The sequence below is a fragment of the Mesoplodon densirostris genome, chromosome 14 (genome assembly GCF_025265405.1).
Source record: "Mesoplodon densirostris isolate mMesDen1 chromosome 14, mMesDen1 primary haplotype, whole genome shotgun sequence".
In the NCBI taxonomy this organism is placed as follows: Eukaryota; Metazoa; Chordata; class Mammalia; order Artiodactyla; family Ziphiidae; genus Mesoplodon; species Mesoplodon densirostris.
The window spans coordinates 7195087-7222548 of record NC_082674.1 but is presented as its reverse complement, the minus strand read 5'-3'; the positions used below and the strand labels follow the sequence as shown (position 1 = coordinate 7222548).

General features: G+C 39.3%; 1 protein-coding gene and 1 non-coding gene across 2 annotated transcripts in view; both read left to right on the top strand.

Moving 5' to 3' along the window:
- Positions 1 to 19785, top strand: part of YWHAQ (tyrosine 3-monooxygenase/tryptophan 5-monooxygenase activation protein theta) — a 33563-nt gene extending 13778 nt beyond the window's left edge. Inside the window, exons 3-6 of the mRNA XM_060117293.1 lie at positions 13583 to 13706; positions 15978 to 16141; positions 16786 to 16881; positions 18708 to 19785. Coding sequence (XP_059973276.1) covers positions 13583 to 13706; positions 15978 to 16141; positions 16786 to 16881; positions 18708 to 18767 — 444 coding nt within the window. The 3' untranslated portion in view covers positions 18768 to 19785. The remainder of the gene's footprint in view (positions 1 to 13582; positions 13707 to 15977; positions 16142 to 16785; positions 16882 to 18707) is intronic.
- A 7442-nt stretch (positions 19786 to 27227) lies between these two features.
- On the top strand, positions 27228 to 27334 carry LOC132502234 (U6 spliceosomal RNA). Its single transcript, XR_009534429.1, has one exon. It is a non-coding gene; the product is annotated as a U6 spliceosomal RNA (small nuclear RNA).
- Positions 27335 to 27462: the final 128 nt, after the last annotated feature.

Genomic DNA, 27462 nt, shown 5'->3' with positions numbered 1-27462 from the left:
GTTGTTCATGTGTAATTGGTTTTAATGCAGATTTGACAGGTTTGGAAATCGGTATTAGTGTTGCCAGTGTGTGTATTAAACTGTCCTTCCAAACTTTTATATCCTGGCCAGAGGGTTGGGAACTTTGAACAGAAGGGATAACATTCGTATCTTGCTGTTGTGGCCACTCAGTATCTAGCTGCTAAAATGTGGAGATACAGCAGGTCAGACAAAGGACTGGACATTACATTTGTCTCTAAGAATATCTGAACTTGGCTCGGCTGCCTTGGGTGAAGTAAGGGGACAAAGACCGTGATTCTCTTTAATACTGACACATTGCAATTTGCACAAACCGTATTATTTGTCAGAGGCTAAACTCTTTCTGTTATGTGTCTTCACCGCTGCAGTCATAACAGCTCTGTAGCTGCGTTGGAAGATGGGACGAACATTCTTATACAAGAGAGCATTTTTATTGTTTTTAAGTGCTAATTGTTTAGGAGAGGAGAGGGGGGTGTACTGTGCTCACAAAAGGGCCCCTAAAAGGCACCACCGTGCCACAGTAGATGTTGATAGCAATAGTACTGTCATTGGTGATCATTTTGCCTGGGTCATGGTTGGTGGTGGCTAGACATCTTCTAGACCAGGAGAAAGAGTTTGGAAATAATTGGGGACAGGGACATAGATCAGAGCTTTTTCTCTTTTTGTTGAGAACTTTGAATTCTTTTTATCTGTTTCCTCCCCTTCCCCTTTGCCTGTTTATCTTCTGGGTTTTAGCTCCTTATTTCTTTTTGCCCACAGAAGTAATTAACCACTTGATTGCATGGACTACTCTGGCTTATTTTACTTTCACTGAAACTACAGTAGCACATATATCCCCTTGGATCTGAGGAATCCATATTAATTTCTTTGACCACGGTGGCAGTTCATCGTGTCACATTAGTTCCTATTAATTTTATTTTATTAATTTGACATGTATTTCAGGCAATGTTGGATTTTAGGTCTTTTGTTACTTTTAGAATCATATCTCAAAAGTTTTAACACTTTTTGTACAAGGTGGTTTTTAGTCTACACCCTTTCTCCCAGGAAGGCATGTTCACATTCATGAATGCTCCAGAGCTGTTTAAATTTTAGTAAATAGAAATTGGAGATGTGAGGAACTTGGTAACACTTTTTCACAGATTTCTGTCCCTCAGATCACGGTAAGGCAGAATTGTCTGTCTGTCTGTCAGGGTGCCAGATGAGTAACACAGTAGTGTACACTTATGGTCTAGGGTTTGTCTCCTTGGATTTAGGGCCTCCAAATCCACTTCGCTGGCACACTGAGGGGGAACTACAAGAGTTACAAGTCAGGCAGTCGTTGTCTAGCCGTGTTTATTGCTTGAAGGCAGATTTACTGGAGGAACCAAATGAGCATTAGAAGGTTGTTTGGTGAGCATAGAAACCAGCAAGAAGAGGCAGCAGTTGGATGATCTTAATGACTAGTTACTATCAGCACTGCTGCATCCAGCCTCGCTGTTGGAAGACTGTTCACAGACCCAAGTACCATCTTCTCTGAATAGTGCTGTAGATGCTAGCAGTGTTTGCTTTTTCATTAACCCCCCCCCCCATACTTGCTGTATTCCCATCACCTAGCAATGAGTGTTTTGCTTCTTGGCGCGCCACTTTAAGTATTGATATTCGGGAGGCACACCGTTGTTACTCCATGCTCTTCCTGCCGGTGCAGGAGTGGTAACAGTAGAAACAAGTGTGGATGTCAGTCGGTTGAGACAGTGCTTCCCAGCTCCTTTTGTCTTGTGGCACACAGAATAACCTTTTTTTTTAAATTTAATTTTATTTTTTTTGTGGTACGCGGGCCTCTCACTGCTGTGGCCTCTCCCGTTGCAGAGCACAGGCTCCAGATGCGCAGGCTCAGTGGCCATGGCTCACGGGCCCAGCCGCTCCGCGGCATGTGGGATCTTCCCGGACCGGGTCACAAACCCATGTCCCCTGCATCGGCAGGCAGACTCTCAACCACTGCGCCACCAGGGAAGCCCCAGGATAACCATATTTGTGTAACACACTCTGGGGCAAATGGATTTCTTCTCCAGCTTCATGCTGCTGGATGGCTGAGGGGATCAGTACCTCTTTATCACTTATATTAGTTGAAAGCTCTAGGTTTAGAGTCTAATCCTGAAGGACCATGAGTGCTAGGCTTTAAATTTATTCTTTAACAGCCATGGGGATTTTTTGAGCAGGGGATTAACGTGTCCAGAATTTATGGTTAATCTTGTAGTAGGATATAGAATGGATTAGAGAAAGAAGAAAGCCTAAAACCTGGTAGATCAGTTAGGTTATTGGATTAGTTGAAGTGAAATGATATGGTTAATTCTGGGTAATAGAAATAGAAATGAGACTGAAAGGATAGATCAGAATACTAGTACAGAGGTACAATCAGTCTTAACAACTGGTGGTAGGATGGGAAATGGGGAGTGAAAAGTCAAAGGTTGTGGTGATGAGGCTGGGTGGCTAGGAGGTAGGAGGATGGTGGGATAGTTAGTAGAAATAAGCAATATAAATATAGAAACAGGTTTGGAAATAAATTTGTTCCTGTTTAAGGCATATTGAGGTCTAGTGGCTATTCATATTTCAAAATGTATACGAATACTTAGCCGTGTCACACTATGGAGAAGTTGGGATTGTGGATGGGGTAGTGGCAGGGGTTGCATTACCTCCGTGAGTTTGTTGCAATTTATAGTATGACCTTTAGCCTTTTTGACTCAAACACACCAGAATTGAGCTATTTTTCGGGGATAGATCCACAATAATCAAGCTCGTGTGACTGATACATAAAACCAAGAATATTAGTTTCTTCATTTACAGTGAGGAATAACTAGCACAGAGATTGAAGTACGTGTGTTGGCGTCACCAGTAAGGTCTCACTCAGGAGGCAGGTAGACTCACATAGGAATCAAGTCATAATGCGGGAGTTGCTTAGTCAGTGTGGCATTATGACAAGAGAAGTGGATGGCTTTTCAGGTGTTTAATGGCCATCATCTCCAGGGTAGGGCATGGATGGATCAGTGGTTGTTTGACTGTGATTCACACTCCCCTAGACTATGCAGTTATCCCTTAGTATCCAAGGGGGAGTGATTCCAGAAGTCCCCAAGGATACCAAAATCTGCAAATGCTCAAGTCCCTTCCATAAAATGATGTAGTACAATGAATAGGGTTGGCCCTCCATGTAAGCAACTTCCTGATTATGACTGTATATTGGATCCTTTTCCTTCAGTGTCTGTAACCCTTTTCTGTTTCCATGCCTCTGAGCACTGTTCTTTCTGATTGACTCATCCTTATTTGTAAAGTAGATTTACTTTACATACTGTAGGATTAGAGTCAAGTCTTGCATTCCTATTAATTTGCTATACAAATATGTATATATATATGTATTATAGACAAAATAAAGTCTTTTCCTTCAGTGGTTTATAGTTAAGAGCAGGGAGATGTGTGTTCCCAAAGTATACTCTGTTTCTTCGAGAAGGTTTCCAAAGCCTTGACTTGGAAAAAATTACATCCACAGGCTTCGGTGACTATAAATATGGGGGACCAGGGGAGTGAGGCCAAAGAAGCATTAGGATAACACCCAGGTTTCTAACTAGGGCAACTGAGGGCTTTTCTTTCCCAAGACAGAAAATTGTGTAGGGGAGGAGAATCAACAGCAGATTGTATTAGGAAGGCAAATTTAATATGTTTTAGATGAGTAAAGTTTAAAGAGCCAGTGGCCCATCCAGCTGTCAATAAATATAAATAGGAGCACCTTGCCTGGTGCTTAAGAGAAAGACTTGTGTTGTGGTGCGTGGTGATGGAGGTTTGTGTACCAGGCAGTGTTCTGAGTAATTTGTATTGAGTCATTAAGTCTTCACATCAGGCTGCTGAGAAGTAGAGATTGTCATTGACTCTTTTTAATAGTAAACTGAGGTATGAGCTGCAAAAGTAAATTGCCCAGCCAGGTAAAGGGCAGATTTGTGAGTAATCAGCATGTAGATAATTGGCTGAAGTCCTGCCAATAAATATCTAAAATGAACCCACGTCTTGTCAGTTACCTTAAAAATGGATAGTGAGCTGTAGAGGTAGTTGAGATCCATGATTATTCTAATGAAACATTTCCTCCTAGTAGCAGATTGTATTTTCATAGTTAATTGTCAGATTTTTAGAAAGTATAGTCTCAAAAGCAGACACTTGTTGGATTAAAGAAGGGAGGAAAGGAGCACATTAACTATCCTTAAAAATTTAGTTAATCCTCTAAAAGAGGGTAGGAAAACACGTGTCCTTTACTAGCCAACTCAATCCTTTGCACATACTTAATATGAAAGAACTTTTGTCCTTTTAAATAATCTGAAATACTATGCTCTGCAAACATGAAGTATCACACATGTATTGTTATTCAGCATCTTGTAATACTTCTGTGTTGTTACAGTTTCGGAAGAGTTGTTTTCATAGATTATGACCAGAAATTTTCCAGTTACTCAGTATTGTAGTTGCTGTAAGTATTCTACTTGGTGACTTCTCTTTTATTCCATTACTTCTTCCTTTGCAACTCTAAAAAGGCTCTTCCAGTAAAGGTCTGAGTGGGAACTTCTGTCATTGTCTGGAAATGTCTTTGTTTTGCGCCTGCTTTTATGTGGTACTTTAATTGGTTTTGGAATTTTAGCTGACAGTTGTTTTTCTCCTCACTTTGAAGATACTTGATTGTTTTCTGTTGAAAAATCAACTGTCAGTCATACTGTTGTTTCTTCCTTTATAGGTAACGTGTCATTTCTCTGGTTGCTTTTAAGAATTTTCTTGTCTTTGACATTCTGCAATTTTGCCATGATGGTCTAGGTATGAATTTATTTTTATTTTATTTTGCTTGGGATTTAGTGTGCTTTTCCACTTTGAAGGTTATTTATATTCGTAACTGGGAGACTCTCAGCCATTCTCTCTACATAACATCTCTTCCTCATTCTTTCTTTTCTCCTGGAATTCCTGTTGCATATTACCTTAGACATCTCTTTCTATTTGCATCTTTTGACTGATCCACACTTGTTTCATCGTGTTAGTTCTGTGTTCTGTGGCGTTTCCTCATATATGCCTTCTGTTTCCTTTTTTTTTTTTTCTTTTAATTCTAAAAGCTCTCTCCCCCACCTCCAAGCTACTTTTTCTTAATTCATTGTATCCTGTTCTTTATCTGGACTTCTGTTTTGGGTTGTTTTAATCAAGAAAATTTTCAAACTTAACAAAAATAAAGAGAATGCTATAATAACCCCCCATGTACCGATTACCCTGCTCTAGCAATTGTGAATTTTGTTTTGTTTATATCCCCAACACACACACACCCATTATTTTGAAGCCAGTCCTGGGCATCATCCATTTAATCCATAAATATTAAAATATATATCTTTAAAGGATTCTTTAAAAGAGTCTTCAGACATTTTTAATATACTTGTGTTTTATTACACGGTGTTTCATTTTTTAAGCTCTTGGGTACTAACCATCTGTTTGTCTGCTGATCCCTCATTATGGTGGATCTGTCCTTTGATTAGTTTTGTTATTTTTAAAAATTCAGGTGTAGTTTTTCCTGTGGAACTTGTGTGTGTGTGCCTTGGATTATGGAAGTGGTTTTGATGATTTGTTGCTGCTGGGCACACTAAGCCTCGACCCACTTTTACACAGATTTTCAGCTCGTGGACTCACACATCATGTATGAAATAAAAATTGGAAGAGCACCTGCACAGAACATGCGTTTGGGTTTCAGTGTTTCATGGGAGATGACACCCACATCCACCCACACCCCCAAAAGCCCAGGAAATAGTTTTCTTGCTACTTCTCAGCAGTGATAGACACAGTTTTTCTAGGATCCTTTCCCCTTACACGTCATTGTGTTGTAAATTTTTACTTTTTTGCTCTAACTTCATTTCCTCTTCCTATCTAGCACTTGAATATCTCCCTTCCTTCCTTTGGGGCTTTGCTGTAATTTTTTCTTCTATTCTGTTTAGCATTTTGATTATTTTTAGAAGGGAAAGTCTGCTTGGTCTTACTGTATTGCCACAACCAGAAATCATGTTTCAACCCATCTATTTTAAGGTGAAGAGTCATGAATTTCTTAAATACTCCATACAAGAGTGAGTTAGAGGGGTGTGTGTGTGTGAGTGTGTGTGTGTGTTTTAATCTGATACACTGCTATTCAAGTAACATTTAATATGTGTTACTATTTCATCTGGTGAGGTAGACAATACCTAAAAACACATTCAGACTTGTATTTCAATTAAAAGTCTTCTGTTCGTGTGTTTGTGCTAAAATCGAAGAGTTACATTAACTTGTGCTTCTCACATTTGTCAGAAATGTTGGTAATATTAGATCTGATTTAATGTAACAGAAAAATATTAATAAATGCAGTTTTACTGCCAGAGTCTTTATTGTTTAATATTTATTTATTTAATTTACTTATTTACTTGGCTGCACCGGGTCTTAGTTGCAGCACGCGGGATCTTTAGTTGTGGCATGCACATGGGATCTAGTTCCCTGACCAGTGATCGAACCTGGGCCCCCCCCCCATTGGGAGCTCGGAGTCTTAACCACTGTGCCACCAGGGAAGTCCCAGACAGAATCTTTAAGTACATGAAGTTATATGAGATACATCTGGAAAATGGACTAATATCATTAACATATATCCGTACATATCAGTAAGGGAAAAAACTCACTGGGAAAATGGCAAAGGATATAAACATACTGTTTAAAGAAAACTGCAAATAAAACCATAGTAAGATGTTTTTCCTTATTAAATTGGAAAAGATAAAAAATGATAATACCTTGGGTTCAGAAGGATGTTGAGAAATTGGAACACTTACACATTGTTAATGGGGATGTAAATTGAAATTGCCCCGAGGAAGGACAGTTAAACATCTGTCTTCCAAGGATCAAATGTACATTTGGCACATTGTTGGAAATATCAACAGATTTGAAGCAACTTAAATGTTCACCAGAGGAAACTAAATAATTATGGCATGCCCATACAGTGGACATACATAATACTGTTCAGTGTTCTGTAGCATGAGGCAGTTATAAACATATGAATATGGAATGATCTCAGAGGGATTATTACATGGAAAAGGCAAGGTGTAGAACAATGAATGTAGTACGCTAACACGAGGGAGGGGGAACGTACGTGGATTTTAAATGTTTAAAATATCTGGAAGAACATACAAGAAACTGGTGATGATGGTTACCTTGGGAGGGGAAGAACTGGCTGGCTCAGGATCCAAGGAACGGAGAGAAACTTTATTTTTCACTTTTGAGTTTTAGGTGATAGACAGTATTACATATTATTTTAATGGAAACCAGAGTCTTATTGTGTGTGAAAAGAAGATACAAGTAGGGCCTCCCTGGTGGCGCAAGTGGTTGAGAGTCCGCCTGCCGATGCAGGGGATACGGGTTCGTGCCCCGGTCTGGGAGGATCCCATATGCCGCGGAGCGGCTGGGCCCTTGAGCCATGGCCGCTGAGCCTACGCGTCCAGAGCCTGTGCGTCCGGAGCCTGTGCTCCACAACGGGGGAGGCCACAACAGTGAGAGGCCCGCATACCGCAAAAAAAAAAAAAAAAAAAAAAGAAGATACAAGTAAGGGAAGAAGAATCCTGTGAGGTTGAATTTGAATTCTGGATATATCAGTATGAGATCATGATTTTTCAAAAAAAAAAAAGATTTGCTGAAGGAGTGAAACAGTGAGAACAATGGGGGAGATTTCTTTTTTCCTTTTTTAGAAATTTTAGAGTGGCAGTTAATTAACTATTGTACATTATTACTTTGATAAAAATAAAGAATTACAAAAACAATTCAAGAAAAGCCCTGTGCCATCTTAAACCCTATAATACATGTGAAATTCTCTTGCTGTTGCATCCATTTCAGTATGTTGCCGTGTCATGGTTAATGTTCATTTGACAAATAACGAATCTTACTCTGTGGTAGGCACTGTGCTAAATACTTAACATACGATATACAGAGTTTTGTGAATGAAAAATATTAAGGAAACATTTTCATCTAGAAGTTGCTCTGCTTAACAGGTTGTTCTTTTGATTTAATAACTTAGAATTAGCATAGATTATTAAAACTAGAAAAAGCATAGATTATTAAAACTAGAAAATATTTTGATTATTTTATAGAAGAAATTAAACTAAGGAACTTGCTCTAGATGGAGACTCTAGAACCAGATGTTTGGTCCAGCATTCATTCCACTGAGGTCCAATTGTGAAATTTGGTTCCTTTTTCTTTCTTTTTTTTTTTTTTTTTTTTTTGCGGTACGCGGACCTCCCTCTGTTGTGGCCTCTCCCGTTGCGGGGCACAGGCTCCAGACGCACAGGCTCAGCGGCCATGGCTCACGGACCCAGCCGCTCCGCAACATGTGGGATCTTCCCGGACCGGGGCACGAACCCGTGTCCCCTGCATCGGCAGGCGGACTCTCAACCACTGCGCCATCAGGGAAGCCCATGGTTCCTTTTTAAAATGTACTTTTGCTAGTTTGGAAAGTTTTTTTTCTACTTATTTCTTTTTGTTTTAAAAAGATTTTACTGTCTTCAGTGACTTTCTACCTGTTTGTGCAATTGTGCCTTTTCCTATGCCATGGGCTCTGTGCCTTGGAATGTTTTTTTCCTCCATGCTTTCTGCCTGTTTGTAAAATGCAATAAAATTTTCTGGATGAAATATGACTTCCTTCTTGAGTATTGAATTTTTCTTTGATTTTGGTCTCTTGGAGTTAAAACCTAATTAAGAGTTAGTTATTGTCTAGAGACTTTATTCTTCCTACATGTCAGTGGTTCTTTGTACTATATATAATACTTGAAGTTGGGATGTTAGAAAAATTTAGCTCTTAACCATTAGATAAATGTTCCATTTGTTGAATAGTTTATGTTACCCTATATACTATATTAATTCTTTTTTTCAATATAAATTTATGTATGTATGTATGTATGTCTGCGTTGGGTCCTCGTTGCTGCGCGCAGGCTTTCTCTAGTTGTCGTGAGCGGGGACTGTTCTTTGTTGAGGTGCGCAGGCTTCTCAATGCGGTGGCTTCTCTTGTTGCGGAGCATGGGCTCTAGGCACCTGGGCTTCAGTAGTTGTGGCACACGGGCTCAGTAGTTGTGGCTCACGGGCTCTAGAGCACAGGCTCAATAGTTGTGGCGCACAGGCTTAGTTGCTCCGCGGCATGTGGGATCTTCTGGGACCAGGGCTTGAATCCGTGTCCCCTGCATTGGCAGGCAGATTGTCAACCACTGCGCCACCAGGGAGGTCCCTATATTAATTCTTTTGTTTGCTTTACTAATTAAATAACTTAAGGCCAAAGCCTTATCTCTCATAGATATGCTCCATTATTTTATAGGGTAATGCTAAGAATACTAGCTTTATTTTCAGATTCTAGCCCCATTTAATTAATAATATGACTTTGTGTAAGTTTCTTGATGCCTGATGCCTAAGTGATTTTATTCACTTGTAAAATTATCATAATGGTTCTTATATGTAAATAATACATGCAAGAGCAGTTAGAGTAGGGCGTGGCACATATTGAACACTTAAGTATTTGTTGAATGAATAATCTTTTATGGTAACGTGTGCTGATTAAACAGATAAAAATATACAGATAGTGACTAGTATATGTGCCATAAAGTTAGAGATTGAACATGTTAATAGTTTTATTTAATGAATTTCAATAAGCTGATAGAGAGGAAATTGAAAATCCTTAGAACATTTTTTGTTTCCTGTTGATTATTTTGTTTGTATTTCAAGGCTCTTCATCAGTTACCTGCTCTCTTAAAAAGATCAGTTTGGAAAAAAAAATCAGTTTGGTATACAAAGAATAAGCTATATAATGAGGAAGAAGAGCAGCTTACTTTGTCTATAAAACAAATCACTTATAAATGAATTTAAGATAAAAGTATTAGTTTGTTGAATACAACACACGGACTATTACCACTGAAGGTAAATTAATTGTTTTGGAAAAGCTATGGAAGTGATGGTAGGATTATTGTATGTAAACATAATTCACTCCTAGAGATAGAGTTAGTACTGGAGTTGTGTTATTCTTCCTAACCTTTTCTCTAAGGTTTGGGGTTGAAGAGGAATAATTACTATACTAAATTTACATCACTGTTATTTCTCACAGTTTCATTTCTTGCATAGATCTTTACTGCTTTTATGATGTAATCCTTTTCATTGTTATTCCCATCCCATTTTTCTGAGATTAAGCTTATTCTCAGGTCCTTTAGCATCTCCTAAAACGACCTGTATAATAATAACTTGTATTTTTTCCTCTGACTTTGCTTGTATTTCAGTTTCTTTCATCTAGAATGTTTTGTTACTAGTGCATCTTGTAATTTTGGGTAGTAAGTGCACTGACTTCTTCACAGATCTCTCAGATTCTCAAAAAGGAATGTACTTCTTGCATTCTGCTTCTCAATCGGGTAACACTGAACACTGAAGGGAGCCCCAATCTTAGTTCTCCAAGCCTCCCAGGATCATAAAATTTGCTGGTTGAAGCGTTACAAAGGGGATCTCCTGCTTAATTGACAAGAATAATGTAAAGGGGGAATTAGTGGAGGAACTTTTAACTACATTAATGTTAAAAATTGATTCCCTTCCTCTCTCCTGACTTCTTATCAATGACCTTATCTGGGAAGATGTTCTTATTCCAGGGAGCCACTTGGCATTTTGGTTTTTACTCTCTGACCTGTATTGAGTCTTTTTTTTTTTTTTTTTTTTTTGGTACGCGGGCCTCTCACTGCTGTGGCCTCTCCCGTTGCGGAGCACAGGCTCCGGACGCGCAGGCTCAGCGGCCATGGCTCACGGGCCCAGCCACTCTGTGGCATGTGGGATCTTTCCGGACCGGGGCACGAAGCCGTGTTCCCTGCATCGGCAGGCGGGCTCTCAACCACTGCGCCACCAGGGAAGCCCAGAGTCTTTTTCATAATTTAATTTTTTTTAACAAAAAATTGTGCACCTAGGCTCTGTATACCTTAAGTATTTATAGCCTTTATTCTATGTGGTATTAATAATTAATAACTGGTATTGATATAATACCTGATACAGCCGTAAATCGTTTTGGTAAGACATGAAGCAGAATCCATTGTCTTTTAATTGGGCTAAAATCTACATCGCTACTACTGATAGCACATGGAAAGACAGAATTATTCTGTACCTGTTGTTTCCTTCACAGAGAGCTAGTGGCATCTGACAAAGAACCATGATACCTGGCTGAAACTCCAGGATGGAAGTAATGCACAAGTCACTTTATAAAAACCAACACTGTAAATCGTACGTAATGGCTATATGCAAACTAGTGATCAAAGTTAATAATTTTAGAAGGGAAAAGTTTACAGTTAGCTTATAAGTGGCTGTGTAAACTGATGCAATAGCTGTTTAGCAGCTTTCCAAATCCTTGGAAGACCAGTGTGCCAATAAGAGAGTCCTCATGGGCATTCCCACATCTGGCTCAAGTGACTAAGGGGGGGTGAGAGCTAGGATCACGTTCCTCTCCTCTCCCCAAGTCCTCGTTCTAGTCAGTCAGACTTTCCTCAGCCCCTGCTACCACATTTCTGCCACATTTTAATCATAAAGTACTAGGTCTTAAATGTTCCAAGTAGCTTTTTTTTTTTTTAAATTGTAAATACTGTCTTTACCAGAGCTGGCGCTGGCACTGTTCTGGAGATCCTCTGTGGGATCTCATCTTAACTGCCTGACTTACTTGCGAGAAAAAGAAAAGTGAGGGGCTCTTCATTTTACATTGTAGTTCGTTAGTTTGGATATAAGCCAGGGGTGTTGGTTCCCACAGTGTAAATACTGTGTTTGCATTATTTGATACTGCTTCTCAGAATCTACTCTTGTTTAAATTTTTTTTTTTAAGATAGAGATGACTGAGTCAGTTTGACGTTTAGAAGCTTAGTGAACATTTTTGTGGCTGTCTCACCATTGCCCCCCACTTCCTCCCCAAAAACCCCCTAAATTCAGGTGTTCCATAGAAATAGTTTTAAAATTGGAAGTCATCCATGATATGCAAAAATGGTATTAGAGGAAAAATTTAAAGTAGTATGATTTTGTAAGATTCTGGGAAAGAGTTTTTCTCAAGTTTATTTTAATAAATAACCATTAAAATTGTATTGGTGATGTTGAGCAGGAGAAATTCTTACAACATGATCCTTCAGTTCTTTTCCCACTTAAGAGTATGATGGTGCAGAAGCAGCATTTATTTTCATTTGACTTTAGTGTTTGGGTGTAGCCCAACTATTTCTTCCCTTCTTGGCCCAGCAGCTTTGCAGATGTAAGCCACACTTTTGATACTTGCCGCTTTTATAACGTATAAATTTCTGGGGCTTCATTAGGTAATTTTAGTGTAATACTAAGTTTAACTTCCCCTGAGCTTCAGACCCTTTTAAAATATATTTTTTTAACCTAAACATATTTTTCATTAAATTTAAGAATTTAAAATGCTTCTCTGTTTATTTTCTTTAAAATAATAAGCATATAATCATTGCATTTTGTTTAAGTTCTTTTTATTCAGATAAACAGCAAGAAAGCTCTTGAGTTAAAACTACATCTTCTAAACCATATTTTACTTCTTTAGCATCTATTTGTTGATTTTGCTCCCCCCAAATTTTATTCACCCTATTTCTTATTACAAAAAGATTTTTTAAATTACTTAGCATCAAGTAAAATTGATAATCCATGAAGGTGTCTATCATACTCATTTTTTTGTGACTTTTTAATACTCCTAGGCACACCTTGTACAAATACCTCAGTTTGAGAGGCACTAGCTCATTGGATCAAGTGGACATTTCTTGGTATGAAATGAAGGATAAAAGACATACTTAAATACTAACCCAATTTTTAAAAATAGTTGTCTTTGATAGACATGACTGTCACATTGCTAGGTAAGTTTTTAGACCACTTGCTCTCAACCCCTAGACTCACCCTTTTTTTGGATGAGCGCTGGTCGGCAGAGGACACTGAGTAGCCCTACCCTGGGACATAATGACTTACTTATTCTGTGATTATACTCTTCTTCATATTTGATGTCTTGAACATTTTATTTCCCCTCCCTAAAATGATTGCACATCCTCGTTTTCTAACTGCTGCATTCCTTCTGTTACTTCTTGACAAGGCAAATATCCCTTCCCCAGGGAAGCCTGTCTTTACAGTGATCATCACCAACAAAGCTAGACATTCCCTCTCTGTGCTTCCATAGCCCCTTATTCACATATCTGTACTGTTAACGGTATACTTACCTCTTATTAGACTGTGAACTCTTTGAGGGCAAGGACCTTATTTCCCCTCTGGTCAGATACAGTGCCTAGCACCTAGCAGGTATCAGGAAATGCTTGCTTCATTGAGTGGACGAGTGGACAGACAGGCTCTTTCTAATTAGTGTTTGATGTAATATAGCTCTACCATTAGAAATTATGACTTGCTATGACCCCAGAACATTCAACTAATGGCAACCACCTGACCCCTGGTCTCTAGCCATGCTTCCAGTCCAGGGTGGTATGGTGTGGAGTTACTATGGCAGTTATTTTTGCTAGTACCTAATGTTTTAACTTATTTCTTTCAGGAATTGTTGGATAAGTATTTAATAGCCAATGCAACTAATCCAGAGAGTAAGGTCTTCTATCTGAAGATGAAGGGAGATTACTTCCGGTACCTTGCTGAAGTTGCTTGTGGTGATGATCGGAAACGTAAGTGTATTTGGTTTATGGGTAAAGCTAAAGTATAAAAGAGAGGGAGGATAAATTTATAATGTTACCGTACGTTCTCAAAAATGAAAACATAGTTATGACTTTACATTATGTGCTCTTTATAAAAAATTAAACTCATAAACTCTCTGATTATAACCTGATAAGATAGTATTAAAAACAGGCTTAATCTTTTAGGCTTTAGAATTTGGTTCACCATATTTTCAGCCCCAGAGTTCTTTGCATATGCTTTGGGTGATTCTGTTGTGTCACATGGTCTTCAGCATCTTGTATCTTGAAACTTAAGATAACTGGAAATTACATATAGAGTAGAAACAGGACATTGTACTTTTTCTACTTGACGTATTAATTTATTAATTACTACCTATTTTGAGGGATCATAACACTGACGACTAATTACACAGAACCACATTTCTGAGGAGGAGAGGTGAGATGAGAGTGTTATTGCTGGTATATAATTTATCACAGAAAACACAGCTATGGGGAAAAGAGTAACCTGATTTCCCAACTTGATTGTAAAACAGTCAAAGTAAATTTATTAGCAGTGAACTCGGTCTCCTGGAGTATTGGTAGCTGAGTGTACAGTAGTATATTGTGCATGTGCCTGCTAGTCTGGGTAGAAGTATCACTTAAGGTCCATATTTTTTTTCCAATAAGTTTATTTTGTTCGTCATTTTTCCCTATCCAAAAAGGGCATGCCCCACAAACGGTTATTACAGCCTTCTCTTCCGCTCTCTCAGAGAGTTACTAAAAGTGAGTTTTAGCATCCCCAAAATTAGTGTAATTGAAGATAAAAAGAGAAAACTTTCGTGCCTTGCTGTAATAGAATCTGTATACTGGACTGTTGTGTTATCAATATATAATTTCTGTTGCCATAATGATAAGCAAAATTGAATGTGACAGATATTTGCACAGAACTGAACATTTAAACGTCAACTAGTCAAAGGGATATCTTTGGGAGATTGGGCCATAGCCCCAGCATTAATCTGATCTGACCCTTTCTGGCTCATTGGGATTTTCTCGTACTATACGTAGAACACTCCAGTAGTCTGGGATTTGTAAATAGTCTGTATTTACAAAGTCTAGATGCTGAGACGCTTTAGAACTCTCATTGGAATGCCTCCTTATGTGCAGGACACCAAGAGCTCCTTAGTTAAATGTGAGGGCCATACTAGCTATGTTTAGATCAGTGAATGTGCCACTGGAGAAGAAGAGGGAAAGGCACGTATTCGGGCTTTAAAGGGATAACTTGATTTCTGTTAGGTCAGTCCTTCGAGAGCTGTAATGGGCCCAATGGCCTCATTCAGAAAACCTAACCTCTTCAAAACATGATATAATCAGATTAGTGTTGGTAGTTCTTCCTGAACATTTTGTTCAGGAAGGTGACATTTTTATTAAGCCAGTAATCAAACTCTGGTCAGAGCAGATTTTGACCTATATACTACTGCTTTTATATTGCCTTTCACATAATACATCTTGATACCGAGGGTCAGTGTTATTTCTACAGATAAGTCACAAAAATAGAGATTTTGGTGGTGATGATCTTTGTAAAATGTTTCCACTATTGTGGGAAGGGATATTGCAGCTGATTTTTTTCAAGTTTTATTGAGATATTATTGACATATATCAAATTGTTTTTAATTGCTACATTTTCAGGTAATAAAATTAAAAGACATGAAAGAAGAAAAGTGTTTTAGCCCCAGAGATGGAAAAACCTGATATATTGTCTCATGGTTTTTTTATTAAGCTGATTATAAACAAGCAACATTATAAACTAGTTTTTTAATAGCCCAGTACAGGATAATGGTTTTGGTTTGCTACTGTGGTTTTATCTTTATTTTATTTATTTATTTATTTTTTGGCTGCGTTGGGTCTTTGTTGCTGCATGTGGGCTTTCTCTGGTGGCAGCAAAGGGGGGCTACTCTTCATTGCTGTGCGCAGCACAGTGGCTTCTCGTTGCGGAGATAGGGCTCTAGGCACCTGGGCTTCAGTAGCTGTGGCTTGCAGGCTTAGTTGGTCCCCGGCATGTGGGATCTTCCCTAACCAGGGCTCAAACCTGTGTCCCCTGCATTGGCAGGCGGATTCTTAACTACTGCGCCACCAGGGAAGTCCCCTGCTACTGTGGTTTTAAACGAAGGCTACAGAGAGAAGTCTGGCTCTACTGAGTTAGTAGCATATGTTAAAGGTATTACTGTATACTGTACGGATATTTTCAGTATCGTGCTTTTTTATTTCATTTTTTCCCCTTCACAGAAACGATAGATAATTCCCAAGGAGCTTACCAAGAGGCTTTTGATATAAGCAAGAAGGAGATGCAACCCACACACCCAATCCGCCTGGGGCTGGCTCTTAACTTTTCTGTATTTTACTATGAGATCCTTAATAACCCAGAACTTGCCTGCACACTGGCTAAAACGGTAAGATGTGTGTCCCAAAATACCCTCTTTAGGTTATTTGAGATAGCAAGCATGTTAATTTCTAGGTATTTTACTTGGATATCCAGGGATGATTTTTACATTTATTTGGATATCTCCTTTTTCTTACCATCATGACCACCTACCACTGTCCTTCTCAAGATCTTACTCTCCCAGCTATGGTTGTAAGCAGTAAGATCTGTCTAAAGAGCATATTGGTCAGAGTAATCAAAAAAGTATGAAAGAAATGTAAAGGATTGGAAAGTAATGCCTGCCAGGTCTGATCAGTAGAATCTCTGCATTCCTCAAAGTGTTTCAAAATGGAAGTGTTCCAAGGGGTTTTTGCAAATAAATACTAGTTCTTATTTGTAAAAAAATATATTGGGCATAGCTACTGTGCTGTCTGTCCTGTGAAAGAACTAAGAAATGCTTGTTTACTGATTAAGTACGTATAACTTTATAAGTTTTAGTCATCCTCAGAAATTCTTAAGCTGAGAATCCGAGGAAGTGATTTCATTGAGTTTTGTTTTAAGTGATAATAGAACATAAGTGGATGTTCATCTATTTTATAAAAATGGTTTGTGACTATAGAGTATCAGTTTGTGTCGATGTAAATATTATTTACTATGGATATTAATATTTGTCAGGCTTTTGATGAGGCCATTGCAGAACTTGATACACTGAATGAAGACTCATACAAAGACAGCACCCTCATCATGCAGTTGCTTAGAGACAACCTAACAGTGAGTTTTTCATTCTTTTAATTTTATTTCCTTTTCAGGAACAAAAGTATTAATATTTTATTCAGGCTCCCTGTGTTTTGGGGCAGCTATATTAGAGCTACACTTGCTCTTAGAACATGATTATATAAAAATTACATAAAAATATTAAATATGTATTAGTATTTTGTATAGGACAACTGTTCTTCGTAGGCATATTTTCAATTTGAACAGGCATTTTATCAGACCTTCCTGAGAAAGTACTAAGATTTTAGGAACTCATAATATTAACATTATTGACTCTATATTTGACTGGTATGAAGATGTTGATAAATTATGTTAATATAGAGAGTTTGTCTTTTTTCATTTGTTTTTTCTTTTGTTTTTCTCCCTACCTCTTGTATAGACAGGGGATGGAGGAAAAAGTAATGGTGAAAAAAATACAGGTTGAGCTTTACTTAGCTTCTTTTGTAGGTTCAAGTAAATTGGATATGTCAAAATCTTAGACAAAATGTGGAAGAAATATACCTTTTAATATAAATGTAGTTCTCCCCCCCACCCCAGTTTTGATGCTTTATCTTCTGCTAGATTAAAATAATTTTTTTTTATTTTTTATTTTTTTGCGGTATGCGGGCCTCTCACTGCTGTGGCCTCTCCCGTTGCAGAGCACAGGCTCCGGCCGCGCAGGCTTAGCGGCCATGGCTCACGGGCCCAGCCGTTCCGCGGCACGTGGGATCCTCCCAGACCGGGGCACGAACCCGTGTCCCCTGCATCAGCAGGCAGACTCTCAACCAATGCGCCACCAGGGAAGCCCATGTGGAGCTATCTTTTAACTAGTTCTGTTTTCTCTCTCCCAGAGACAGTTCTTTGGGGATATTTGTTTGTTTGTTTTTCTTTTAGTATCTTAATAATGACTTAAAGGTTAAGACTTCAGCTTTGCTAAAATTGCCACTAGTATCTTGGTGCTGGTCTAATAGAAATCCATTTTGTGAACTATTATTATGCATAGTCGACAAGTATTGACTATTCCCTTTTTCACTTCATTGTTCCATCCTAAAATTAGAGAGACTATAACATCCTACCTAATTCAAGAACCGTATCTACATATCTTCATGCACACATGCTGCTTCCCTGTAACTTAACATCGTTCACTCCTGTTTAACTCTTTGCAGCATACAAAGTAAGCCTGCTTCTTTTTCTATATGATAGCCCTTCAGGTACTTGGCAATGGGGACTTTGACCATGGTCCCTGCCCACCCCCCAAAAAAATTGTTTTGGCCTTATTAATCTCATAAATTATATTTTAGTAGTGCTTTTTTTTTTTTTTCCTTTTTGCGGTATGTGGGCCTCTCACTGCTGCGGCCTCTCCCGTTGCGGAGCACAGGCTCCGGATGCGCAGGCCCAGCGGCCATGGCTCACGGGCCCAGCCGCTCCGCGGCATATAGGATCCTCCCAGACCGGGGCACGAACCCGTATCCCCTGCATCGGCAGGCAGACTCTCAACCACTGCGCCACCAGGGAGGCCCAGTAGTGCTTTTAAAAAGAGCATTGGGCTGCCAGAAATTGAGAGAGCATTAAATTCTAAGGATGTTAGTTACCTTGTTCTTTTCTGAGATTATAGTAAGCTTTGAAAATGTACTCAAATAGCGTATATGTGTTTGTCATTTTGTAAATGCACAGTGAAAGGAATACAGGGGTACACTTTGGGAGGAGTTGATGAAATATAACTTCCAGTCTTAGTCATAATCTCTATTGTTTAATTTACTGCTCTAAGAATTACATTTTGATGCAATAATAAGACTTGAAATAATTGATCTAGAACTAGTAACTTAATATGATTTTTTTTCTAGTTATGGACCTCAGACAGTGCGGGAGAAGAATGTGACGCGGCAGAAGGTGCAGAGAACTAAGTGCACACAGGTGTCCTCCTCCTTCCCCACGAGAAACCTTGTTACTCATCTCCATTCCTTACTCCATTTGGATTTCCTATAGCAAAGAAACCCATTCATGTGTATGGAATCAACTGTTTATAGTCTTTTCACACCGCAGCTTTGGGAAAACTCCATTCCTTGATTTGTGTTTGTCTTGGCCTTTCTGGTGTGCAGTTACTGCTGTAGAAAAGTATTAATAGCTTCATTTCATATAAACATAAGTCACTTCCAAACACTTATGTAGAGGACTAAAAATGTATCTGGTATTGAAGTAATCTGAACCAGTTCTGCAAGTGACTGTGTTTTGTATTACTGTGAAGATCTGAAAATGTAGTTAATTACAATTTAAAGAGTGTTCTACATAACTTCTTAATTTCTACATTCCCTCCCTTACTCTTCTTCGGGGATTTTCTTTCAGTAAGCAACTTTTCCATCCTCTTCATATATTCCTTTTTGGTAGGAATCCAGAAGTATTAGATTGAATGGAAAAGCAGTTGACATTTTGAGGCTGGAGGTCACAAATTAAAATGCCTCCTGTATCATATATGATGGAGGTCTTGTGTATCTGTGACAACAGGGGGTTTCCTCATTCATTCTTCATTTGCTGCTGTTTAAGTTGACAACTTCCCTTCCCAATAAAAATTCACTCACACCTCCTGCCTTTGTAGTTGGTATTCACTTTACTATGTAATAGAAGTAGCATGTTGCTGCCAGAATACGAGCATTGCTTTTGGCAAATGAAAGTGCATGTCATTTCTTAATACACTAGAAAGGGGAAATAAAGTACACAAGTCCAAGTCTAAAACTTTAGTACTTTTCCATGCAGATTTGTGCACATGTGAGAGGGTGTCCAGTTTGTCTAGTGATTGTTAGAGAGTTGGACCACTATTGTATGTTGCTAATAATCATCGACTGTAGTCCCAAAAAGGCCTTGTGAAAATGTTATGCCCTATGTAACAACAGAGTAACATAAAATAAAATTACATTTTATAAACCATTTACTATGGCTTTGTAACAATTACATGCTCATATTTTAAGGAACAGGTGAATTTACTACTTTCTGAAGTTTATTGATACTTCCCTTTTATCTCATGTAAAATGGAGTAGTGGTACCCATTTTTCTGCATTGTGATACACTTGTCTAGGGATGCCTGGACCTGTATAAAATTGGACTACATTTCTTAAGAGTTAGTGTTTTACCTTAGATCAGTTTTGTGGACCCTCTCTTCCTTAGATGTAAATGATATTAGTTAACTGTTAAATGAAATAAAGTGGACATTTTAAAACTAGAAAAGTTAAAATTATGTGATTGTGAGTGCTTTGGCTGGTGTTAGAATTACGTTTCACTGGATATTCAAACAGAATGTCAGAGTTTAAGAGTACCTTGTTTTGTTTTCAGATAATTCTCTTTGTAAACACTCAGTTGTACCATTGGTGAGTTCAGAATAATTTTGGTTTTATAATATTGCCATGGCTGTTATACTAGCCTGTCTTAGTATTGGCCTGAGAATTTATTTTAAAGTCAGAAAATTATCTGAAAAATTAAGCTGTGTAGGATTATCCTTTTTCTCCTAAAAGTGTAACTATGAAACAGGGTTTTGTTTGCACTTGATTTGTTTTCTGAGGGGAAATGAAAAGACAGAATTGAATGGGACTTGCAGAAATTATCCTTTTAAATAAGATTAATAGAACTCTGGTCCGCCAAAATCTAAATCAGTAAGACAGTGCTTTTTAAATAAAAATTTCAATAAACATTGAAAGAACATTTTGAATTAGGAGAAAAAATTATCAGTCCTAACAAAGTTGTAAGTACTGAATAAAGTAATGACTACACTACTTTGGTGAGTTATGAAAGTAGCCTTCTTTCTTAAAGAGCAGATTAGTCCCAGGTTATCTCCTTGCTTTAGGAGAGGTGAGCATCTTTAAAAGCGGGCCCAGCCTGTGGTATTACCTCTTTTTGACTCTCATTTTGGGGCCTCCTTGTACTAGATGTAGAGGATATTTATAGAATACTGCTAAGAACTCAGTCGGGGTAGAGGGAGGGTTTAAACCCAGGTTTGAGCTTTCTAACTTTTGTAATTACTTTCTGAGATAGTTTAGAAATTTTAAATGTTACACCTATTTTGTAGTTAGAACTTTTTAATTGGCAGTTTTCCCCTTAAAATGTCATTTAGGTTTTAATAACTGAAAATAACAGGAGGGTGGATTGCATCCTAACACTGATTATCCAAAGTAGAAACATTAGGGATTTCTCTTGCAACATACAGTACATTCAGCCATGATTATTTGATCCGAGATTGGGAAAGAACAGTACCTTTTTTTGGACAGGATTGGTAGACTACAGTCATGTGTATAACTTTAAATATTTATTAGTAGAGACTCTGAGTTTTTTAAAAATCATGAAAAACACTAGGAAGCCCATTTAAAGTGTGTAAAAATTCTAATAGAGTAAAATATTTTGAGATCAGAATTCTAGTCACTTATATTTAAGTGGACTGATTTTTTTGTTTTGTTTTTGTGGAGTTGAGCCAAACATTCAAAAATATTTGAGGGCCTATTTTAAGCACAAACGTGACAATTTTTGTTAAATTATGAGCCTGAGTTTATTTGGACTGGTTATAGATAGGTGTCATCTGATACGTTTAGGAAGACTCACTTTAAACTGATTAAGACAGTTATGTTGTATGTTTTATTCTGCCGTATATCATCTTCCCTTGTATAATTTGTATTTCATCAGCTTTGCAAGAGGAGAGTTATCATTGTATATCATCTATATTACCATTGAATTTTGAGGCCATCACAATTAAGTACCAGTATAAACCACCTGCCACAATAACGTTTTTTTTTTTAACAGAAACCACTAATTTTTAAAAATTAATTAATTTATTTTTTGGCTGTGTTGGATCTTTGTTGCTGTGCGTGGGCTTTCTCTAGTTGCGGCGAGCAGGGGCTACTCTTTGTTGCGGTGTGCGGGCTTCTCATTGCGGTGGCTTCTCTTGTGGAGCACGGGCTCTAGGTGCGTGGGCTTCAGTAGTTGTGGCTCGCGGGCTCTAGAGCGCAGGCTCAGTAGTTGCAGCGCACGGGCTTAGTTGCTCCACGGCATGTGGGATCTTCCCGGACCAGGGATCGAACCCATGACCCCTGCATTGGCAGGCGGATTCTTAACCACTGCACCACCAGGGAAGTCCCCACAATAACGTTTTTGATGCATTCAGCAGGTGCTTAAGAAACCTGTGGTATGAATACCGGAAGATGAGTCCCAGACCATCACGAAATTCAGTTCACAGCAGACTTGCCATTTACTGGTTAGCCACAATTCACTTACAAAAGCCTTTAGACTTGATGCTTTAAAGGGAGTAATAATAAATAGTAAGTAATAATAAATACCCAGGGGGAGAAGCTGGAGACTGAACCATCTTCAGTTTAAAATTGGAACACCTTGAGCATGTCCATAAATGGTCTGGCCCTTCTGTTTTAGTTACAGGGAACCAGCATTGATTGAATTCATTTTGGTGCCTGGTCATGTATTAGGCACACACATTCATATTTAGTCATATTTAATCCTGTCAACTGCCCTGCCAAGTTAATTTCCCCTTGACTGATAGGACATCTGGTCAGAAAAACAATGAAGTTATTTGTCCAAAATGAATGTGTGTTAAGCGGCAGACCTGTAGTTTGAAATCAGATGCCAAAACCAAATTCATGTCTGGCACTGTTGCCAGCTGTGGGTGCTTCAGCTTGTTTACTATGGCTAGTAAATAGAATTATTTATCTTTTATTTTCTGTCATATTTGGAGGGTTGGTTTGTTTTTTTAACTCTTCCTCTACTTACCCTTAATCTGTCATTTTTGCCCTTGAGGAAAACCTTAAAAGCAGCTCGAGGTATATTAGGACATGCTGGACCTAACCCATGGTTACGGAGGCAAGTCCAAAAAAAATCAACTGAATTTCCCAAGGTCCCAGCTAATGTTTGACCTGCTAGACAAAATTAGACCAAAAAAAAAAAAAAAAAAAAACAGATGAAAATAGCTCCAGATTCTCAGTAATTCTCTGCTGCCTAAGTTGAAAAGAATTTTCAATGAAAATTATGTGTTCTTGCCACTCAGACTTAGAAAATGAAGGCTTTAATTTACATTTCTCTAGGAGCGTTTTTTAAAAGGTGTTAGCCCTCTAATGATTTTCAGAAAGTAAGGAAATAATGTTCATTACCAAGCATTTGTCAAATTTATGGTTCAGATACGTTCTTCATTTTGTATGTTTCACACTGAAGGCCCTTGTATTGTCAATGCTCATCGCATACCCAATACTTCAGTGTAGTGATAAGGCCATCGGCCAGGGTTCTAGCCCAAGTGCCCCACTGATAGCTGCATGTGATCTTGGGTCACCATATCGGGGGCCTGACTTACCCATCTTCACAGGTTCTCTTTTTAAGCATCTTCACAAATAAAACTCAGCGTCATAAAATTTTTGAGGTAGATTTTTTTCCTGATTTATGAATGAGAAAACTGAGGCACAGATGCTAATGATGTGTCCTAGGACTTGGGTCCTCATAGCTAAGTGAGTGGCGGTATCAGGATTCAAACCTGGGTAATCTACTTGAAAGTTGGTACTCTTGCTGCTGTGCTATGTTGCCTTTTTTTGGAGATTAAAGCAGTGACAGATCAGTGCTTTTTAAAAATTTCATTATGACCCATTAGTGGATAATGGAAACCTAATGGGTCACAGCCAGCTCTTTTATAATAGAAGTATATGGCATGGGAATTCCCTGGCGGTCCAGTGGTTAGGACTTGGTGCTTTCACTGCTGGGGCCCGGGTTCAGTCCCTGGTCGGGGAACTAAGATCCCACAAGCCGCACGGCATGGCCAAAAAAAAAAAATATGGCATGTTAATAGGGATAATAGTTTGTGAAATCATTTTCACTTTATGTGAACAGTGGCTTGTGATGTAAAATTGATTTCAAATGAGTTTAAGAGCCATTTGTTCTAGATGGACTTAGAGGTTTCTTTGCAGTTCATGTTCTAGGACTTAAGTTTCTAATTTCACTGTTGTGAATAGTATCAGAGTTGTGTTTTGTTTTGTTTTGCGTTACGCGGGCGTCTCACTGTTGTGGCCTCTCCCGTTGTGGAGCACAGGCTCTGGACGCGCAGGCTCAGCGGCCATGGCTCACGGGCCCAGCCGCTTCGCGGCATGTGGGATCCTCCCGTACTGGGGCACGAACCCGTGTCCCCTGCATCGACAGGCGGACTCTCAACCCCTGTGCCACCAGGGAAGCCCAGTATCAGAGTTTTTAATGGTGACAACGTTGAGTCCCTTCCACTTACAGCATTGTGTTAATGGCAACACTTTCTACTTTAGAATGTGCTGAGCAGTGAGTCCCTTAATGCCCTTTAGAAAAAAAGGAGACTCCCTCTTTTGAGGGCAATACTTTTATTCCACATTGCTTGAAGGATTATGTGAAGATTAATTCTTGTATCTTTTCTTTGTCCTCAGACACTGTTTTCTGCAGCATATCACAGCCTTTGGCCTAAGACCATCAAGGAAGTACTTAAATCTTAGAAGTATGGCAGAGTTAGGATTTACTCGGCTAGCAAAGAGGATTATTAAGGGCTTTCATGGGATATGAATTACTCAGTGGGTTTGAAACTGGGTTGAGTCCCAAGTAAAAATCAGTACAATAGGCCTTACTACTCTAGGCTCCTAAATTCTTTTATTTGAGCTGGAATACAGCTCTTTGAGGAGTATCTAAGGTTCTTACCCAAATGCCTATCAAAAGAGTCGTATTACTGTAATTTGAACTAAAGATTTAGGAATTTCGTTGCTAATTTAGACAAATGAAATTATATACTGTAGACTTACTTGTTTGAGATGAGATTTATTTGCCTATATACAAAAATCACCATTTTTCTTTCTGTGACAGCAGTTGACATTGTTGAAAACTAGAAAAGGTCTGCTTAAAAGTCAATTAAAATGTGACTTAGAGTGCAGCCTGGTTTTCTTTCCGCTACGGAAATGTAGGGGAACTAAACCCACTTAATGAGGCTCAGGTTAACCTCATTTCTGAGGACGTGTGTATGTGTGTACTAGAAGCTGGCATTTATTGAAAAAAACTCCTGCCCCTCACTCATCTCATGAGCGCCACTCCACAGCATCTGACTTGAATAACTCTGGACCCTGGAGGAGACCAGACTACTTGTTTTTAATCTTCTGCTGGCGTCACTCTGTTTTTTGCCCATTTGGAATTAGTGCTGAGCACTGTCTCCATCCTAGAGCCGTGGGTCTTCAGACACGGCCCTGCATTTCAGCCATTCTCCTTAACAGGTGGTGTTCTTTCAGCTGTTCTGGAACTTAGAACCTTGGAGCATTCAGTGGAAAGATTTCAGAAGACTCTTGTGTCCTGAGACTGGGGCAACACCACTCCTTTGGAGCTAGGAACGTAAATGGGACAAGATTACTTGTCTGTTCCTACAGCTGCGTGATGTGAGAGGCATGTGACCTAGCAGAGAAAGATCTAGCTTACACGATCATTCATGGATTCACTTACTCACTTGTTAAATATATTGAGTGCCTGTTATGAGCCAAGGACTATACTAGGTACTAGTACTTGCAGCTTTGCCACTTTTTTAGTTGTAGGCCTAATCTCTCTCAGCTTCAGTTTTCTTACCTATGAAAGAGACACCTGCCCGGCCTGTGAGCCAATATGTGGAAGTATTTCCAAGTGTAAATGGGTTGTGAGATATACGCATGTGGAATACTCAGTGAGTAGCAGGACAGAAACTTGGTAGGCCACCATGTGAGCTGACTAATGGCTCTGTGGGTCACCAGGGTCAAACTCGAGGCCCACTATTCCTGTTACAAGGTGGAGCACTTGAGTTCCTTCTGTTGTTCGTCTATCCTAGATGGTTGGTTCAGGGCAAAATAAAATGCAAATGAGCTTTCTTTCTTAAAGATAAGCTAGAGGGCTTCCCTGGTGGCGCAGTGGTTGAGAATCCACCTGCCAATGCAGGGGACGTGGGTTCAAGCCCTGGTCTGGGAAGATCCCACATGCCGTGGAGCAACTAAGCCCGTGCGCCACAACGACTGAGCCTGTGTGCCCTACAGCCGGTGCTCCGCAAGAAGAGAAGCCACCGCAGTGAGAAGCCCACACACCACAACAAAGAGTGGGCCCCACTCGCAGCAACTAGAGAAAGCCTGCGCTCAGCAACAAAGACCCAACACAGCCAAAAAAATAAGTAAGTGATGAAAACTCCTGATGGCTCTGGGGAGATAGTACTTCTTAGATAGAAATGAGTATACTAGTCTCTTTCTCCTTAGTTCTTTACAGGCTAAACTATTGGGTTGGCCAAACAGTTCATTCGAGTTTTTCTGTATGTTGTTACAGAAAAACCCAGATAAATTTTTGGCCAACCCAATAGAATAAGAGGTTGCAAACCCAAATTAGGCTGCCCTCCCTGTGTTTCTCTTCTTAAGAAGACTCTCAAGGGCAAATATCCCTGTACCTCTCCAGGAGCTAAGAGCTCTTAACTGTAAAAAGAGCACTGTACCCTCTCATTCTCTCACAATAGATGTCTCTTGAATTTTGCATTCTGTGCTCAACTTGACTACCCTGTTGTGGAGGCATTGGAGGTGACAACTGGTGAACGACGGGCCTTCCAGCTGTTCTCTTTGTGTATATTCTGCTGGGTGGATGGTCCTGTTGCTACCAACTGTTGGATTGCACACTCCTCTGTCAGATGATAGTCAGAAACTAGCCGGTCTCAGCCAGGGCCCATTTTCAGGAGTTGTCTAAAGAGTTACCGCCGTTTAGGCAGCAAAGCCATGGACTGGAGATCTGAGTCCTGGCCTATCATTCCTGCTATTAACTTGCTGTGGGACTTTGGGAAAATCAATGAACTTCTTTCTGTAAACTTCAGGAAGGCCTAGGGATTCTATGAAGATGGTTCAGGAGTACTTCACACCCAGTGCTCTCCTTTGATCTATTTTATACATTAAGTTTCTGCAAAAGATTTCTTTTGGAGCTAGAGTGCTACAGCTAAAAACAATAACAACCAAAAAAAGACTTGAAAACATCACCAAACTGGATGAAACACACATTCCCTTGTTTATTTAAAATTCACATCTTTGGGCCTCCCTGGTGGCGCAAGTGGTTGAGAGTCCGCCTGCCGATGCAGGGGATACGGGTTCGTGCCCCGGTCTGGGAGGATCCCATATGCCGCGGAGCGGCTGGGCCCGTGAGCCATGGCCGCTGAGCCTGCGCGTCCGGAGCCTGTGCTCCGCAACGGGGGAGGCCACAACAGTGAGAGGCCCGCATACCGGAAAAAAAATAAAATAAAATAAAATAAAATAAAATAAAATTCACATCTTTGACACTAACTGGAGTTTTTAATGGATGTCTACTTCGAAATTATTTCCAGAACAAGGCAGAATGTCAATAAATCTACAGTGCTCACTTCAGCCGCACATAGACTAAAATTGGAACGATACAGAGAAGTTTAGCATGGCCCCTGCGCAAGGATGACATGCAAATTCATGAAACATTCCATATTTTTGAGAGGGGGAAGGGTAAGCTGGGACGAAGTGGGAGAGTGGCATGGACATATATACACTACCAAATGTAAAATAGATAGCTAGTGGGAAGCAGCCGTATAGCACAGAGAGATCAGCTTGGTGCTTTGTG